Here is an 18,342-nt window from a genome sequence, read left to right as displayed (position 1 = left end):
ATGAGTTTAATTTTTACGTATGTATGTCATTAGTGTTGTTTAAATGGCTGACAAGTACACACTGTTCTTCACATTCGAGTTTACTATGCCAGCAATCATATAAGAATGAGACAGATGTACAATGTATACACCCACATAGGATGATTAGTAAAATACAAGGATTTGGTAACACACAATGCAAATCACGTGAGTAATCACCTGAAAATGGCAAATCACCAAAATCAGCTGGCAGTGTGAAAAGAAATTACTGATACCATATTATAGCCAAGGTGTACAATGAAAAGAAGTGAAAAATGTAAGGGAGATAACACATGAGGAACTGGTACCAGTGAAGATTGAGAAAAGAAAGCAATGGAACTGTATGGGCATGTGAAAGAGAAAGGACGAGAAGCCGATGCTAAGGAAGATCCACAAGATGATGATGGAAGGCAAGAAACAATAAGAACAGGCAAAAGGATACACTATAACAAAGAATTAATTTTAGACAGATTACAAATATTCACCTTATGTCCAAACTCCTAATTAATTTTACCATGTAAATGGTAAATTATGGAGAAAACACTAACAATGACAATCAAAGCACAGCTTTTTGTATGCTGATCATTTTGTCCCCAACAGAAAAATAAGATGTTTTAAAGATCACAAATTATTACAAAGGAACACAATACAACAACCACACAACACGAAAAGATGAGAAATATGTGCATGTAATGTTTTTATACAAAATTAGACAAAAATTTAACTAGCATTTTTGCTGGATTCATTCACTTGACAGACAGAGACAGAGACAGAGACAGAGACAGAGACAGAGAGAGAGAGAGAGAGAGAGAGAGAGAGAGAGAGAGAAGGTGAAAACCTTGCCTTTCACAGTAAATTGCTCTACTAACTGAGTTATCCCTGGATACTCATAATTCATCCTGATTGATGGAGGGTATAAAAAGGAGCAAATCAGGGTTAGAACAGTAGTTCTGTAGAAAGTCATCAACTACATAATAAACTTCATGTGTGTGTTGAATGACAGGACAAATGACATATAATGATATTATCCAAAGAAGATTACAAAAGCAGAGTACAGAACTCTTGCTACCATTTAAGGAGGGTGTCACAGAAAAATGGGTGAACAACAGCTCAACTACCTAGCTATGAGATGCACACTACTATAAAATTGACTGTAAATGAGCAGCAAATTCTGATTCATGAATCACTGCTTTAGCATGTTAAAACTGTAACATTGTGCCAGTCACAAGCATACCCCCATCTTATTACAGGCATATCACATACTGGCTCAGCTGTAACTTGAGCACAGTTTTTATGTAGGCATGGCTACCAACCAGCTGTCCAACACAACACAGCCAAAACCACAGCTGACAACCCAAGAACAGAACACATTCCTGAGCACAACATGTGCAATTCCAGCAGCTTCTCCACAACCAGTGTTGTCCGATTCCTTCCTCTCCAATGCCAGTCTCCCTGAATTACATAAACAGGAATTGCCACTGCAACACACCCTATGACCCTGTAATCCTCCCTCTGCTCCTTAACTTTACTCATCCTACACTCACACCTTCCACTTCAGTCTTTTTCGGCTAATGCACTCCTCCATGCCAGTGTGCCCTGCACACAACTCCCCAGCTTGTCACCAGAATAAGCTTACTAGTGCCACATTCCTGTTCTATGCAGTTGCTGCCTAATCAATATATTCTACCTAAAAGAAAATTTTAAACCTTCCAGAGATGAACATCATAGAGGTAAGTTCAAAAATCTTGCTCCCTCCACTTATTCCCAATTGCAAAATTTTGTCTCTTAACTCCTCAACTATCAACTGAAGCAAATACCAAACAACGGAAAGTCCAGGATGGAATAACAATAATATTATGAAAAAGGAAGATTGTTACCCACCACACAGAGGAAGCGTCTAGTCTTAGACAGCCACAATGAGAAGACTGAGCTTTTGAACAAAAAATTATCCTTTGGATAACTGAGGGGTCACAAGACAATCTCAGCTGGAACACAAATTTTTCTGTCTTTGTTTTAACCTAACCTTCACATGTCAACTATGTGAGGATTTGTCAGAAACTATACACGATTCGGATTACACGTTTGACTGGTAAATAGAGTTTACAAAAAAAGTTTCTGACGTGTGCAAAAAGAAAAATTTCCAATCTGTCTGTCCTACCAGTTTCAACTTAAAGCTGTGAAACAAGAACTTCCAAATAAGGAAACCCTTCAAGAAGTGAGTGTTGCTCAGGAAGTAGTAATAAGATACATATGGAAGTTACTAGGAAAGACCAGAAAACTAATAAAAAACCACAGAACAAGCTACAGTGAAAGAATTAATTATGACAGTAATGAAAACAGACAGAATGTATAGACTGGTGAATGGCTCAGAGATTGACTAAGAGAGTTCTTTGTTGGTATCTATGAGATAAAAAAGAGTAGAAGATTAACAGACGGTGGGTAGGTGACTTTAGAAACCATAATGAGCAACACGTAGATAAGACCATAATTCATAGAAAATTTCAGGTGAGGAAATAACCTGGAAGTGGAGGGTAAATTGCTAATAACTGTGGCATGAACAGTCTTGGAGATACAAAATCTCCTTACCTGACTATTCTTTCAATTCTGAATTTGTCAGTAATCTGATGATGCCTAATGGTAGTATCTATTCTTCCATTTAACAACACTTTCAAAGCCTTTTTTTAGGGGTATCAGATAGCTTTCTTTAATCCACAAATCTATGAGAAAGTGCCAATTCATGCATATTATTTAATTTTGTTCATGACATGCAAAAGGTCTAGTGTGCTAAATTTGTTTTTCCCAGCTTATTTCTTTACCTCATTACTTTATTTTTAATGTGGCAGGTATTAATTCTAGACTGACAGGTCTGTAGTTTATATGTTGTCTGTCTTCTTTTTTGTAAAGGAGAATAACTACAGCATGGTTGAAATTTAAGGAAATATTTTGCACACATACTGTAAATAATTCTCTAAGTTCCTTTTGGATGACTTTTTTTCCTGACTTTAATCATTTCTCCTGAAACAGTGTCATTCTTAGTGTTTTCTTTCTTCCCACCTTGACTGGAATTAACATCTAATCTAAAAAGCTATTATTTTCATGATGACCTATCTGTATTTCTGATTCATATATTGAATTACACAAATATTTAAAGAAGCCTTCGAATGTGCAACTTACTAAATGCCTTATTTGGACACCGACTACAGTATGTTACTGTACAGAACAATATTATCATTCTTCTGCATACCAGATGTTATAACAGAACTCAGTGACACACAGAAACTGACACTATACTTTTTAAATGATTTTACTGCATAGGATTTTATAATGGTTACTACAAAGGTGACTAATACAAGAAAAATAATGTAAAGGACAATATATGTTTTTATAACATCAGAACTAAAATCTGTCAAGTAACTATACTCACATTCCCTGTAACCAAAGACCTACAGGAAGTAGGAACAGGGATATGGTAACTGTAATCCCCACCATGGTCTTCAATGTAATATATGATATCCTTACTAAGTACGAAATAAACTTAGGTTGTGTTGTTAATTTGCTGACTGGTTACATTAAATGCAATACCTGAAACAATAAAAACAAATTTAATAACACACACACACACACACACACACACACACACACACACACACAAAATGTACAGAATTCCAGAAGTACACCTGAAAAGAAAATTATTTGAGATACAATTGGACTGGCACAATGTTATGTAAAATTAGTGTTCTTCATCATTCTTTTTCATTTACACTCATAGCAAACTTTAGACATGAGCACAAGCATACTTATGGTGCCCATACATCACGCAATGCAGGAAACAACTGTTTTAAAAGGAATCCCTTGAGAGGAAGGCCGCAAAAGGCCAATGATGTTTACGGTGTTCGACGGCCCACATATTGTCTACAACGCAACCAAAATATTGGCTGCTAATGCCAACAGGGGGCAAGTCTGGAGGTATCCAATGCTGACAACAGCATGAGGCTATGAAGCGTAGCTGAACTGCTTAGTCGACTAGTAACTCTCAACAATGCTGCAGTACAAATGGCAACGATACACAGAGCAAATATTGCGTTATATCTACAACAACAGTTGCAGAAGTTGACCATCCGTCAGGAAGGAATTTCGCAGAATGAGAAAGAAGCAGCAAATGAAATATTAGTATTTTTACAAGGCTGTTGTTGTTGTTGTTGTTGTTGTTGTTGTCGTCTTCAGTCCTGAGACTGGTTTGATGGAGCTCTCCATGCTACTCTATCCTGTGCAAGCTTCTTCATCTCCCCAGTATCTACTGCAGCCTACATCCTTCTGAATCTGCTTAGTGTATTCATCTCTTGGTCTCCCTCTACGATTTTTACCCTCCACGCTACCCTCCAATACTAAATTGGTGATCCCTCGATGTCTCAGAACATGCCCTACCAACAGATCCCTTCTTCTAGTCAAGTTGTGTCACAAGCTCCTCTTCTCCCCAATTCCATTCAATACCTCCTCAGAAGTAGTAGAAGTTTATATGCCAACTAGCTCTGCAGATGCTGAAGAAATTGATGAAATGTATGATGAGATAAAAGAAATTATTCAGGGAGACGAAAATTTAATAGTCATGGGTGACGAATTCGACAATAGGAAAAGGAAGAGAAGGAAACGTAGTAGGTGAATATGGATTGGGGGTAAGAAATGAAAGAGGAAGCCGCCTGGTAGAATTTTGCACAGAGCATAACTTAATCATAGCTAACACTTGGTTCAAGAATCGTGAAAGAAGGTTGTATACATGGAAGAATCCTGGAGATACTACAAGGTTTCAGACAGATTATATAATGGTAAGACAGAGATTTAGGAACCAGATTTTAAATTGTAAGACATTTCTAGGGGCAGATGTGGACTCTGACTACAATCTATTGATTATGAACTGTAGATTAAAACTGAAAAAACTGCAAAAAGGTAGGAATTTAAGGAGATGGGACCTGGATAAACTGAAAGAACCAGAGGTTGTACAGAGTTTCAGGGAGAGCATAAGGGAACAATTGACAGGAATGGGGGAAAGAAATACAGTAGAAGAAGAATGGGTAGCTTTGAGGAATGAAATAGTGAAGGCAGCAGAGGATCAAGTAGGTAAAAACATGAGAGCTAGTAGAAATCCTTGGATAACAGAAGAAATATTGAATTTAATTGACGACAGGAGAAAATATAAAAAGGCAGTAAATGAAGCAGGCAAAAAGGAATACAGACACCTCAAAAATGAGATCAACAGGAAGTTCAAAATGGCTAAGCAGGGATGGCTAGAGGACAAATGTAAGGATGTAGAGGCTTATCTTACTAGTGGTAAGATAGATACTGCCTACAGGAAAATTAAAGAGGCCTTTGGAGAAGAGAGAACCACTTGTATGAACATCAAGAGCTTAGATGGAAACCCAGTTCTAAGCAAAGAAGGGAAAGCAGAAAGGTGGGAAGACAATATTATGGAAGTGGAAGAGGAGGTAGATGAAGATGGAATGGGAGATATGATACTGCGTTAAGAGTTTGACAGAGCACTGAAAGACCTGAGTCGAAACAAGGCTCCGGGAGTAGACAACATTCCATTAGATCTACTGACAGCCTTGGGAGAGCCCGGCCTAACAAAACTCTACCATCTGGTGAGCAAGATGTATGAAACAGGCGAAATTCCCTCAGACTTCAAGAAGAATATAGTAATTCCAATCCCAAAGAAAGCAGCAGGTGTTGAAAGATGTGAAAATTACCGAACTATCAGTTTAATAAGTCACAGCTGCAAAATACTAATGCAAATTCTTTACAGACGAATGGAAAAACTGGTAGAAGCTGACCTCGGGGAAGATCAATTTGGATTCCGTAGAAATGTTGGAACACGTGAGGCAATACTGACCCTATGACTTATCTTAGAAGAAAGATTAAGGGAAGACAAACCTACATTTCTAGCATTTGTAGACTTAGAGAAAGCTTTTGACAATGTTGATTGGAAAACTCTCTTTCAAATTCTGAAGGTGGCAGGAGTAAATTACAGGTATTGAACAGAATTGGGGAGAAGAGGAGTTTGTGGCACAACTTGACTAGAAAAAGGGATCGGTTGGTAGGACATGTTCTGAGGCATCAAGGGATCACCAATTTGGTACTGGAGGGCAGCGTGGAGGGTAAAAATCGTAGAGGGAGACCAAGAGAAGAATACACTAAGCAGATTCAGAAGGATGTAGGCTGCATTAGGTACTGGGAGATGAAGAAGCTTGCACAGGATAGAGTAGCATGGCGAGCTGCATCAAACCAGTCTCAGGATTGAAGACCACCACCACCAGAACAACAACAACAACAACAACAACAACAACACCTCATTAGTTATGTGACCTACCCATCTAATCTTCAGCATTCTTCTGTAGCACCACATTTCGAAAGCTTCTATTCTCTTCTTGGCTAAACTATTTATCGTCCATGTTTCACTTCCATACATGGCTACACTCCATACAAATACTTTCAGAAACGATTTCCTGACATTTAAATCTATACTCGATGTTAACAATTTTTTTTTCTTGAGAAACGCTTTCCTTGCCATTGCCAGTCTACATTTTATATCCTCTCTACTTCGACCATCATCCGTTATTTTGCTCCCCAAATAGAAAAATTCCTTTACTACTTTAAGTGTCTCATTTCCTAACCTAAATCCATCAGCATCACCTGACTTAATTCGACTACATTCCATTTTCGTCATTTTGCTTTTGTTGATGTTCATCTTATACCCTCCTTTCAAGACACTGTCCATACTGTTCAGCTGCTCTTCAAAGTCCTTTGATGTCTCTGACAGAATTACAATGTCATCGGCGAACCTCAAAGTTTTTATTTCTTCTCGGTGGATTTTAACACCTACTCCTAACTTTTCTTTTGTTTCCTTTATTGCTTGCTCAATATACAGATTGAATAACATCGGGGATAGGCTACAACCCTGTCTCACTCCCTTCCCAACCACTGCCTCTCTTTCATACCCCTCACCCCTCGACTCTTATAACTGCCATCTGGTTTCTGTACAAATTGTAAATAGCCTTTTGCTCCCTGTATTTTACCCCTGCCACTTTCAGAATTTGAAAGAGAGTTTTCCAATCAACATTGTCAAAAGCTTTTTCTAAGTCTACATGTGCTAGAAACGTAGGTTTGTCTTTCCTTAATCTTTCTTCTACGATAAGTCGTAGGGTCAGTATTGCCTCACGTGTTCCAACATTTCTAAGGAATCCAAACTGATCTTCCCCGAGGTCGGCTGCTATCAGTTTTTCCATTCGTCTGTAAAGAATTTGTGTTAGTATTTTGCAGCTGTGACTTATTGAACTGATAGTTCGGTAATTTTCACATCTGTCAATACCTGCTTTCTTTGGGATTGGAATTATTATATTCTTCTTGAAGTATGAGGGTATCTTGCCTGTCTCGTACATCTTGCTCACCAGATGTTAGAGTTTTGTCAGGACTGGCTCTCCCAAGGCTGTCAGTAGTTCTAATGGAATGTTGTCTACTCTCAGGGCCTTGTTTCGACTCAGGTCTTTCAGTGCTCTGTCAAATTCTTCACGCAGTATCATATCTCCCATTTCATCTTCATCTACATCCTCTTCCATTTCCATAATATTGTCCTGAAGTACATCGCCCTTGTATAGACCCTCTATATACTCCTTCCACCTTCCTGCTTTCCCTTCTTTGCTTAGAACTGGGTTTCCATCAGAGCTCTTGATATTCATGCAAGTAGTTCTCCTTTCACAAAAGGTCTCTTTAATTTTCCATTAGGCAGTATCTATCTTACCCCTCGTGAGATAAGCCTCTACATCCTTACATTTGTCCTCTAGCTATCCCTGCTTAGCCATCTTGCACTTCCTGTCGATATCATTTTTGAGACGTTTGTATTCCTTTTTGCCTGCTTCATTTACTGGATTTTTATATTTTCTCCTTTCATCAATTAAATTCAACATTTCTTCTGTTACCCAAGCGTTTCTACTAGCCCTCGTCTTTTTACCTATTTTATCCTCTGCTGCCTTCACTATTTCATCCCTCAAAGCTACCCATTCTTCTTCTACTGTATTTCTTTCCCCCCATTCCTGTCAATTGTTCCCTTATGCTCTCAGCAAAACAAGGCTAGTCCGTGGAAAGTATGGTGTTGTATACTACTTAACTGTGCAGACAATGTCCATGAGGAGTATAATGACGATGATACATGTGTAACAAGTCAAAGTGGTACTGAAACAGGTGTCAAGCCATGTAGTTCTTCATTCTTGTCAGACCGGGAGCCACAAATCCTGTCTCCAGTGAAATATCGTAAAGGGCAATCATTGCCCAAGGAGCAGGTACCAAACATAATTATGTACCTGGAAGATCATGAAGAGCATAGTAAAAAAATTAAAAATTTTGTATTTGAAATTAACAAATGTATCCCATCATTCATTAAGGAATTACTCTTCAACTCTGACCAATCAGGATTTGAAGAGAAAATGCATATGAAAGAAACCCTTGAAATCAGAGGTACTAAGAGAGTTGTATCAAGATCAACTAACATCAATGTCTTAACCCATTCACATACAATTATGCTGACTGTTAATCTGGATGGTAAATTGGTTGTAACGTTATTAATTGTGCTGAGAGAAGTTGGAGGCACTCTGCTCCCCTACAATTCTTCGATTCCTTCCGTGTCTGTGTGTGTGTGTGTGTGTGTGTGTGTGTGTGTGTGTGTGTGTGTGTGTGTCACAGAGATCTTGCAAGGGCAGTAGGGAATATTTATGACACAGCAAGCAAAAGTTGGAGAATGGGCATTAAAGAACTATGCAACTATGGTATGAGCACTGCCTCTGGTCAACAGCTGCTCAAAAGAACTTGCTTTTGCTCGAGTCCTGGTCTGTGTATAAAAATCATACTCCTTTAGAGCAAACGATCCCTCTCAAAAAATGTGGGACATTCATACCACCTGGAGTCACTGGACAAATTCAGCCTCTGGATTCCCCCCCCCCCCCCCCCCCTCCCCCCCGATGCCTTTAGAACATTTTCACACTATCTGCAGATACGCCTTAAAGGATAACCAATTTCACGATAAGCTCCTGCATTCAGTTCCATGTCATCACATTCCATCATCTCTCATCACCCCGCTACACCAATACGATTCTATGTGCATTCTTTAAGAGTGGATACCTAGCTGAACGTCCTGCACAATTTGTAACTCCAAAGGAGTTCGCCTTCAATCTCGATGTTGTGAACCTCTGCGATCACTGTGAAATGCCATTTTCCATTTGGTGTTCATGGTGCAAGTTAATTGTTTGTTTTGAACGTTTCTTGAATGTTGAAGATGTACACTTTGCGAAGTGTTGTACATACAGCCCATACAAGGTTGATCTCTGCACCTCCTGCATGCTCATTTTCTGTTGCCCTCCTGATGCACTTGGTGAGTCATTAGCAGCTAATATTTCTCCTGTTATAATTAACCCAACATTTTCAACTGTGTCTTACTAATGACTGAACTTGCGATCTCGCACTCAGGGATTTCTTGTTAGTGCAAAAACTGGGACATTTAACTGCAGTCACACTCAAAAATAATATTTAATTTCTGATAAACAATGTTCAAGAAACAACCTTTCCAGTGGAGGAAGTATATTACACACACTAAGATACCAACTGCTAACTATAATCATTTTGCAGGTGGTGACTGATATTAATGACATTTCATGCTTCAGATATTAGTTACACATTTATTAACCCTTTAACTGCTCTTGACATGTTAACGCGTGTGCCTTTGTACCTGTCCCTGTGTGCTCTGAACGTGTTTACGCGCACCACTAGTCCTTCTACTTGGTACTCTGAACGAGTCTATGTGTAGAGACGTTCTGAGTATCAGGTAGATGGACTGGTGGTGCGCATAAACACGTTCAGAGCACACAGGGACAGGTACAAAGGCAAGCGCGTTAACACGTCCAGAGCAGTTAAAGGGTTAACAATTTGAGAGTTGTGTTAAGCAAAAAAACTACATTAACAGTATCTCACATTAATGCAAAGGACCCCTCCATGTACACACAAAAGAATGTCAAGAAGAGAAAGTTTTGTAAATAGTGTAACCTCTGACAAAATATTTTTCAGGTAATAACAAACACAGCATAACACGAACAGGAGGAGGTCAGTTTTATCATGTAGAATGCAATGTACACGATCTTACAACTGATATAAAATAAACATTTATACAGGAATTTTACTCACATGAGAAGATGGGAAACTTCAACAGTTGCGAGTCTACAAGCATAACATGTAATATCAAATGTGATGGCAGTCTACACTAGCTTCAGAGGTTAGTGGCTATGGAACTAAAACATTAAAAAATACAGCTCCAGAGTAAAATAAATTTAACAACTGCCACAAACAGAGCAGCTTACACAAAACATTCAGAGGACAAAGGAAGTTTCTGATTAAGCACTTTTTCAGAAAATTGATTTTTCTTTCCTCAAACTGTTTTACTGATCTCATATTTAAATATTTAGATTTCAGATGAGCAGCAGAAAATTGTAGGATATTAAAGAATGAAAAATTTAAACACAAATCTACAAAATTATGAAAGAAAGACAACCATAAGTTAATAGACAATGAGAAGAGTATGATTGTAGGGTATTCTTCACCAGCCACAGAATTAAGCAATAACCCATGTACTAGAGATGGGGGATGCGCTCTTGAACTAATTCATAGAGTTGAATCTTTCAAAGGAGTGAACAATCAGTGATTCAGAAAAAAAGAACGGTAGCTCCAAACGTTTCCCACGGCAGAGAGAGAGAGAGAGAGAGAGAGAGAGAGAGAGAGAGAGAGAGAGAGAGAGAGAGAGAGAGAGAGAGAGACGCAGCATATCAGCAGCGCCTCTGCTGGTCACAGCACAGTGCACGCCACACAACACAGCCAGCGCCGGCCTCTGCCCTGCTTCTACCTTGGCTGCCTGCATTGTGCAGTGCCCCATTGGATTTTGTGTTTCACATATGCCGTGCCATCCCTGTGCGTCGTCTTCCGCGCGCAGTGTCTGGCGCAGCTTAACTTCGCATTGCACTCTGTCGGCGATCGTTTCAGTCGCACGTCCTGCCCTCTGGGCAGTTGACGCGAGCAACAGGACAGAGAGCCACCTAGCGGATAACATAGGAACTACTTGCAACAACCTGCTCGCAAGGGAACGGACGATTTGTTTCGGAGCTCCCCCCACCCTCGGAACTCGCCCGCTCAACGCTCACCCCACCGTCTCGACTCTAGCCAGAGCATTGAGCAAAGCGACTCAGGTGTCATTCTGGTCTCTGCGGTCTCAGCTCACGCAGTAATACAGCTCGCGGCTCGACCTGCTCGACTCAGCGCCTCTGCATCGGAGTTCGTCCCTACTGGATATTGTTCTTCGTAGTAATACCGCTATGTATATTACATTATTATGTTATGTATACATCAATTGTTTTTATTTTATTTTTATTTGTTTAAACTGATTAGATTAGGTTCCTGATGACTCCTCTTACTATAGGATTTTTATTATGGACACTCGAATTTACGCTTTAATTACGAGTGAATCAATAAACGTATCACAAAATGTGATACACCAATATTTTCCATGTTTTATTCTGCGTAAGGCTATATGCAGCACTTTCGTTTTACAGTCAAATTTATATTTCTTTTTCTTATTCTGGTACGGATTTTGCGATTTTAGGCGTCTTCGGAAGGAAACGTTCACTTTAAAAATATATGGCTTGCGATGAATTTGTATGAGGTTAATGAAATTTTAATACATTATAGCCAAATATATTGTTAATGTAAATCTCAAGTTACAACATTTTCCGATCACCCAAAAAACCACGATAGTGCAAAATAAATCAATAATCAAAAACTTTGTCATATCGTGGAAATTTCAATAAACAATACAAAATTCTTACTCATTATCTGTGTTACTTCAAAATAGGATCAAATAAGATCAAAATACAGGTATAGTACTGGAATAAACCAAGTTTAAAGGGCAATGTGCCTTCCATTTATTTTCTATTGTAAATGAGTGGTGAGTCATGAAAAAGAGCTAATTGATTTCAGGGAGTGAACAGTTCTGATCCAATCTCTGAAAAGAACAGTTTTGCCCATCTCTACCACGTACCTTTCCTCTGAAAATTAAAAATACCAGTGCTGTTTTCCAACGTAATGGTAAATTGACGGAAGGGCTTTTCCTCTACATTTAAAGACAACCATATCATCTGAAAATAGAACTCGACAGCTTTTTAAGGTCAGCATTAGAACTTAGTTGTATAATAGTTGAAAAGTTTTGCCCATAGTGATGGGTAATAACTAAGGGAACCAAAACTAGATGATATTTATTACAGATTTAAACTAGATGTTATAGAATATGCACCACTTTGCATTTTACTGTCTTGTTAATTTGGTAAAATAACTGGAATTGTAAGGCATAAAGGTAATAAGTCTTAATGTTCTGTACAAACATAATTTTACTGTCATGATCTACTGCTAATGCAGGATGGATTATTAGTCATTCAACATAAGACTTCAAACAAAATTCAACACAAGATTATAAGTGAAAGTGTGACTTGGCAATTTTTCGCATTAACAAGCAATTCCCATAGGTAAAAGGAGCAAAGGTGGTGTTCATACTACTTGCAAACTAAGATTTCTGCTCAGAAAAAAATGTGGCTTTGGCATGAAATCACTGTATATAATTCTATTTGTTGACTGAAAACGTCAAAGCAGTACAACATAATTTCCAGATTTCATAACTGTAAAGAGAATACTGAAAGTTTTGCAAACTATGCTGACAGAAATTACAAACAGTTTCAGTTAGACTGAGATTTAATGATAAAGCTGTCTACTGTGCAAAATGTGAAAAAAGAGAATCAATCTAGTTTGGCAAAGTGAAAGTGAACCTTGCATACCATGATAAGTGTATGATAAACAGGTGGTATCATCTCCTGTAGACACAGTAAATGATATATGAACTGAAATTCGTTAAAATTGTAGAAGACATTGTAGAGGCATCATAATCTGTATTCATAAATGAGTGTAGACGAGATCCAATATTTCTAAGGTTGCTTGTAGTTGGAGACCAAAGCAGTCCTCTTGTCAAAGAAGTTGGCTCTAATAAAAAAAAACAGCAGCAAAGATGTAGATGGGATGGGTTCCAGTGTTCCAACATGCAGCAAAAGAAGAAATACATACAAAAACCAGTTACCAGCCGATAATTCATGGAACTTCCTGACAGATTAAAATTGTGTGCCGGAGTGGGTCTTGAACTGGGGACCTTAATCTGTAACAGTTTGATCAATATTCAATCATCTCCTGCTATCCACATGGGAAAAAAAGCAATCAATTTGTATCTTCTGCCAAAACAAGTCAACAAATACTCTCTATTTGCAAGTGGAAGAGGAAAGGAAATGGCTAGTAGTTGTACAGGGTACCCTCCACAACATGCAATACAATGGCTTGCGGAAATGTATAAGGTAGATGTAAAGAAAGAGTATTCTAAGTATTACAGACTTGCATACATTGGTTGCATTTCTTCTGAAGTTGATAATTCATACACACCAATTAAAACAATACTAAGAGCTTAGTATGCTACCAACCATGCCTTCAACTAAGGATGTTTTGCCTTTTATTAAAACAGGTACAGTACTCAATATCACCTTTTGACGTATCTTCTTCTGAAGAGGTACCTCATACTGCCGAGATGCAAATTTCTGTGCCACGGTTAAAAGATCACCTGGAAAAAGAAAGACACCACTTGTTCTGAAAATTAAATGTAATTACCTTCAACAAATGCAACATGAACCTACAGCAGGAAATGAGACAGTTATTCAAGCAGATCTTCCCACATGCACTGCACAATTGCCTCACTTGCTTCCGTGTAAAATCACTTATTTCATGTAGGCCTACATAAAATTAACCTGTGATTTACATGCATCCTATTCATCATTAACATCTCATCTCCTATTCACTATACAGAGCAATTCAAAAAAAATGTTACATGGCACCTCAGCATACAACAAGGATCAGCAATACATAGGGACCAAGAGTCGCAAATGCCACAAGAGGGCACTATGGTCATCAGAGGGTGCTCTTATACCAACACGGGTGGACTGCACAGCAGGGAGTTCATGGACAGTCATGCCATGCAAGCACTGGGAATAAAGTGGCTAGTTGCACATACCACGAAATGGCTGAGATGCATTTGATTTATGGTGCAGCCAGTTGCAATGGATGATCAGCTGTGCGATTGTATCGTGCAAAATATCCCGATAGAAAGATGCCATCCCACACATTTTTCACCACCCTGCATTGCCAATTGTGCTATACCGGCTCATTTCATGTGCACAAGCCTGACGCTGGTCACCAACAAACAACACGGACAGCTGCGATGGAAGAAAGCGTTCTTGAATGGGTGCAGTGTACTCCATCAACAAGCTCATACGGTGTGTCCCACTCCAATGATATGCACCAGCCCTCCATCTGGTGCATTGTACATAACGAAGAACTGTATCCATTTAATTTACAACATGTTCAGGCATTGTAACCACAGGACTACAACAAGCACATGGGAATTGCACAGTGGTTTCCGCAGGAATCCATTGTAGACCTAAGCTTCACAGTAAGCGTCCTCTTCACCAATGAGGCTGCATTCTCACTCAAGGGTGCGATGAACGTCCACAACCAGCATAAATGGACGGATGTGGACCCACATGCTACATGTACACATGCCTCACAACACAAATTTACCCTCAACGTGAGGGCTGGCATCATTAGAGACTGTTTAACTGAGCTGTACAGTCTTCCAGACTGAATGATGGTTGCTTGTATCTCGTATTCCTGCAAGAGGTTCTGTTGGACATGCTGAGTGATGTTCCTATGCCCATTCATCATAACATTCAATTTCAGCATGAGAGAGCCCCTGCACATTACAGCAGACAAATGAAGGCACATTTGCAGGCAACCATTCCCGGCCACCAGATTGGTCGCAGTGTGGCAGTTGCATGGCCACAACAATCACTTGATCTGTCCCCAATTGATTTTTTTCCTGTGGGTGTATCTGAAGGGCCTTGTGTATGAAACACCTGTTACACCACTGGAGGACCTAGGGGATTGGATTGTTGAGGCAGCAGGATGTCTTTGAGATACACGAGGTACCTCTGAGAGGGTGTGCCATTCAATGCAGCATCGATGTAAGGCGCGTCTTGACGCACCTGGAAAAAACTTCGCGCATCTCCTGAAGTGGGTGTCCATTTGTTGCAGGTGACTGAATAATGCAATGCCATTTAGCAGCCCCAGCTGGCCTATGCGACCCCTGGTACCTATGTATTTACTGATCCTTGTTGCATGCAGAATATGCCATGTCAGCACGTAAACATTTTTTTGATTCACCCTGCATATGATATAATCTTAAGTATGTACAGTACTCTAAAATAAATGACTTTTCAACATGCTAGTCCACCAACATGGCAACCACTTTTTTTTTATTTATTATTGTTTTTTTTGTGAAGCTGGGGATAAAATTGGATGAAAGTATGAGAGTGTTACGATTCTTGATGTGATATCAGACTTATGAGGATGAAAGACTTCCTTCAGGAAATGTCTTAGCAGAAATCCTAAAATGGTGTAAATGTTTTAAGGCAGTTTCATTTCATCACAACATACAGCAAATGAAAATCTACGTTAACACCTGAACAGTTGAGACCCATGGGGAGGGGGGGGGGGGGGGGGGGGGGAATTCGGGATGTCAAGTTGCAACTCACTCATAAAATATGACTAGCTAATTTAAGTGTCCGGTTTCATTCTCAGAATTTAAAGACAAATTTAATTGCAAAAATACATATCTAGAGATACAGATGAATGCATCCCCACAATATTAATGCCCTAAGGACGCTAGACTGTAATTACTGAAGGAAAATACTTCAGGGAGTTCAAGTGGGAATATTTAGGAATTTATGGCTCTGCTCCGAGGCGTAGCATACCGTGAAGGTTCAGAGTACAAAATTGGCAGCAAGTGTTTATCAGCATATACCACATCCATTCTATTAGCAGCATACATCCTAATGCTGCCATAATGTGAGTCCAAACTGAACACGCAGACAAGGCTACCACAAATTCACTGCATCCAACTGTGGAATTAATAAATAGATAAATGTACCCAGATATGAAACTTGCCTATAGAACGTAAGTCTACATATGAGTGCTCACACTAAGCAACAGAATAGGTGACAAGCAAAATAGAGACTTGCTTTACTAGGCATGATTCTTTTGCTTTCCTCTGGCCTATGAAAAACTATTTAGCCAGTTATAGGGAAATCCACTGTGTAACAGAGACACTGAACAAATGTTAAAATGAAAAACATCAAAAACACAACACATTACAGTGTCCAATATGATGTAGGAAAACCAATGGCATTCAAAACTGCTTTCATTAATCTCTGAATCAATAAATAAAGGTCCTATATTGTTTTCAAGTGTACCTTATACCATTCTTTTTGCAAAATAGTGGCGAGTTCAGGTAACAATGATACAGATAGACAGTGATCACGTATACTTCTCTACAAGATGGGCCACAAAGGCTCAATAACACTGAGATCTGGTGACTGGTGGACAGGGGAGGTGTGACAATTCAGCCTTGTGCTCACACAAGTCCTTAACAATGCAAACTGCATGAACAGGAGCCCTGTTATCTTGGAACACAGCATTACTATTGGGGAACAAACATTGTATCACGGGATGGACCTATTCAGACAAAACAGTCACATAATCCTTGGCAGTAATGCAACCTTGCAGAATGACCATGGGAACTATAGAATACTACTATATGGCTCCCCAAATTGTCACCGAACCCGTGCTGCGTTTCACTTTTGGGGCATAAATTTTTCCGGTGTGTAATAAGACCCACAGTTCACTCATCAAATTTCACAAGCATTAAATAAATAAAACAGCACCAGATGGAATTTTCTGTGACCTACCTAAGGCAGATGACTGCGCGAATCACAATACTCTCCTAGATAAACTGAGGTTTTAACTAATTGATTGATTGGCTAACCAATGGATAATGTCATGTTTCACCAAAAGAATGCAGAATGTTGTAGTCAGTAACTCTCCAACGTAATCATGTTATATTATTTTGCCTGGCAACAATTCAAATAAGGTGTTTGCAAAGGCTCAATCTTAAGTCCACCATTGTTCCTCATATAAGTAAATGAGCTGCCATCTAATATACAAGCAGCATCAGTTCTTTTTGTGGATACACTACTACTGTAACCACTCCAAGCATACAACCAGCTACAGAAGAAATGGTAATCAATGTTCTTAAAAGTATCATGTGGTCTCACATTCAATTTTAAAAAGATACCATATATTCAGTTGCATATGTCTAGAGGTATTAAAGCAATGATAAGAGTAACACGTGGTGAGGAAATAATGAACAGGGTGCATATGCTTCAAAATTTGTGTATCCCTATTGATGAGAATTTAAACCAGAAAAACGCATTATACAACTCCTGAAACAACTCAGTTCAGCCACTTAGAATCATTGCAAATCTTGGGGAGAGCCAAATCAGCAAGTTGACACATTTTGCATAATTTCATTCAATAATTTCCTGGGGTAACTCATCTTTAAGAAAGAAAGTGTTCATTGCTCAAAGATGTCCTGTAAGAATATGTGGTGTTCACTCATATCTGTTACAGTAGTGGGGGCATTTAGACTACTGGTTCACAGTACATTTATTCCCCCATTAAGTCTGCTGTAAATAATACACTGCAGTTCAAAGGAAACATTGATATATTTGATTACAATACCAGGAGAAAAAATTACATTTAGTACTCCATATTTAAGGTCGTCTGAAGCACAAAAAGGGGTGCATAACACTGCAACTAAAATACTTTTTCATTTGCCCAGTGATGTAAAATGTCTGACAGACAGCAAAGTAAAATTTGAAAAGAAACTGAAAGAAGTTTCTCCTTAACAACCCCTGTTCCGCAGAAGTATTTCTTACTGTATGTGTAACATGTGAATATTAGAAAATTGGTCAGCATATAGCCAAGTTTACAGACTAATTTGTTATGTGAATGTAAAATGACTCAGACTTTGTCATTACACTTCATTGAGCAAATGATCAATGGAATGTGAAGACAATTAAGACTCATCTGACCAAACTAATTTCTTCCACTGCTCCACACACCAGGTTTTATGGCTTTGGCACTGAATTTTCCTGTTATGGGCATTTACATCACTGATGTGTGGGTTTGGAATTCCAGCTTGCCATACATTTCATGGGTTATGGAGCTCCCTTCATGTTGTTTTGGTGCTGACAGAGTTAATGA

The 18,342-nt window shown here is 38.9% G+C and overlaps 1 protein-coding gene across 5 annotated transcripts in view; it reads right to left on the bottom strand.

Annotated features, from left to right (window-relative positions):
• Window positions 1-18,342, bottom strand: part of LOC126162612 (lysophosphatidylserine lipase ABHD12) — a 107,151-nt gene that overhangs the window by 85,917 nt on the left and 2,892 nt on the right. For 3 of the 5 annotated variants that reach the window (XM_049919224.1, XM_049919225.1, XM_049919226.1), the window contains exon 2: window positions 13,671-13,747. In XM_049919224.1, the coding sequence (XP_049775181.1) occupies window positions 13,671-13,705 (35 nt within the window). In that variant the 5' untranslated portion in view covers window positions 13,706-13,747. Of the gene's footprint in view, window positions 1-3,442; window positions 3,601-13,670; window positions 13,748-18,342 lie in introns of all 5 variants that reach the window. The other 2 variants (XM_049919222.1, XM_049919223.1) reach the window with 1 other exon arrangement.

This window comes from Schistocerca cancellata, chromosome 2 (genome assembly GCF_023864275.1).
Source record: "Schistocerca cancellata isolate TAMUIC-IGC-003103 chromosome 2, iqSchCanc2.1, whole genome shotgun sequence".
NCBI lineage: Eukaryota > Metazoa > Arthropoda > Insecta > Orthoptera > Acrididae > Schistocerca > Schistocerca cancellata.
This window is presented reverse-complemented; position numbering and strand designations above follow the sequence as displayed.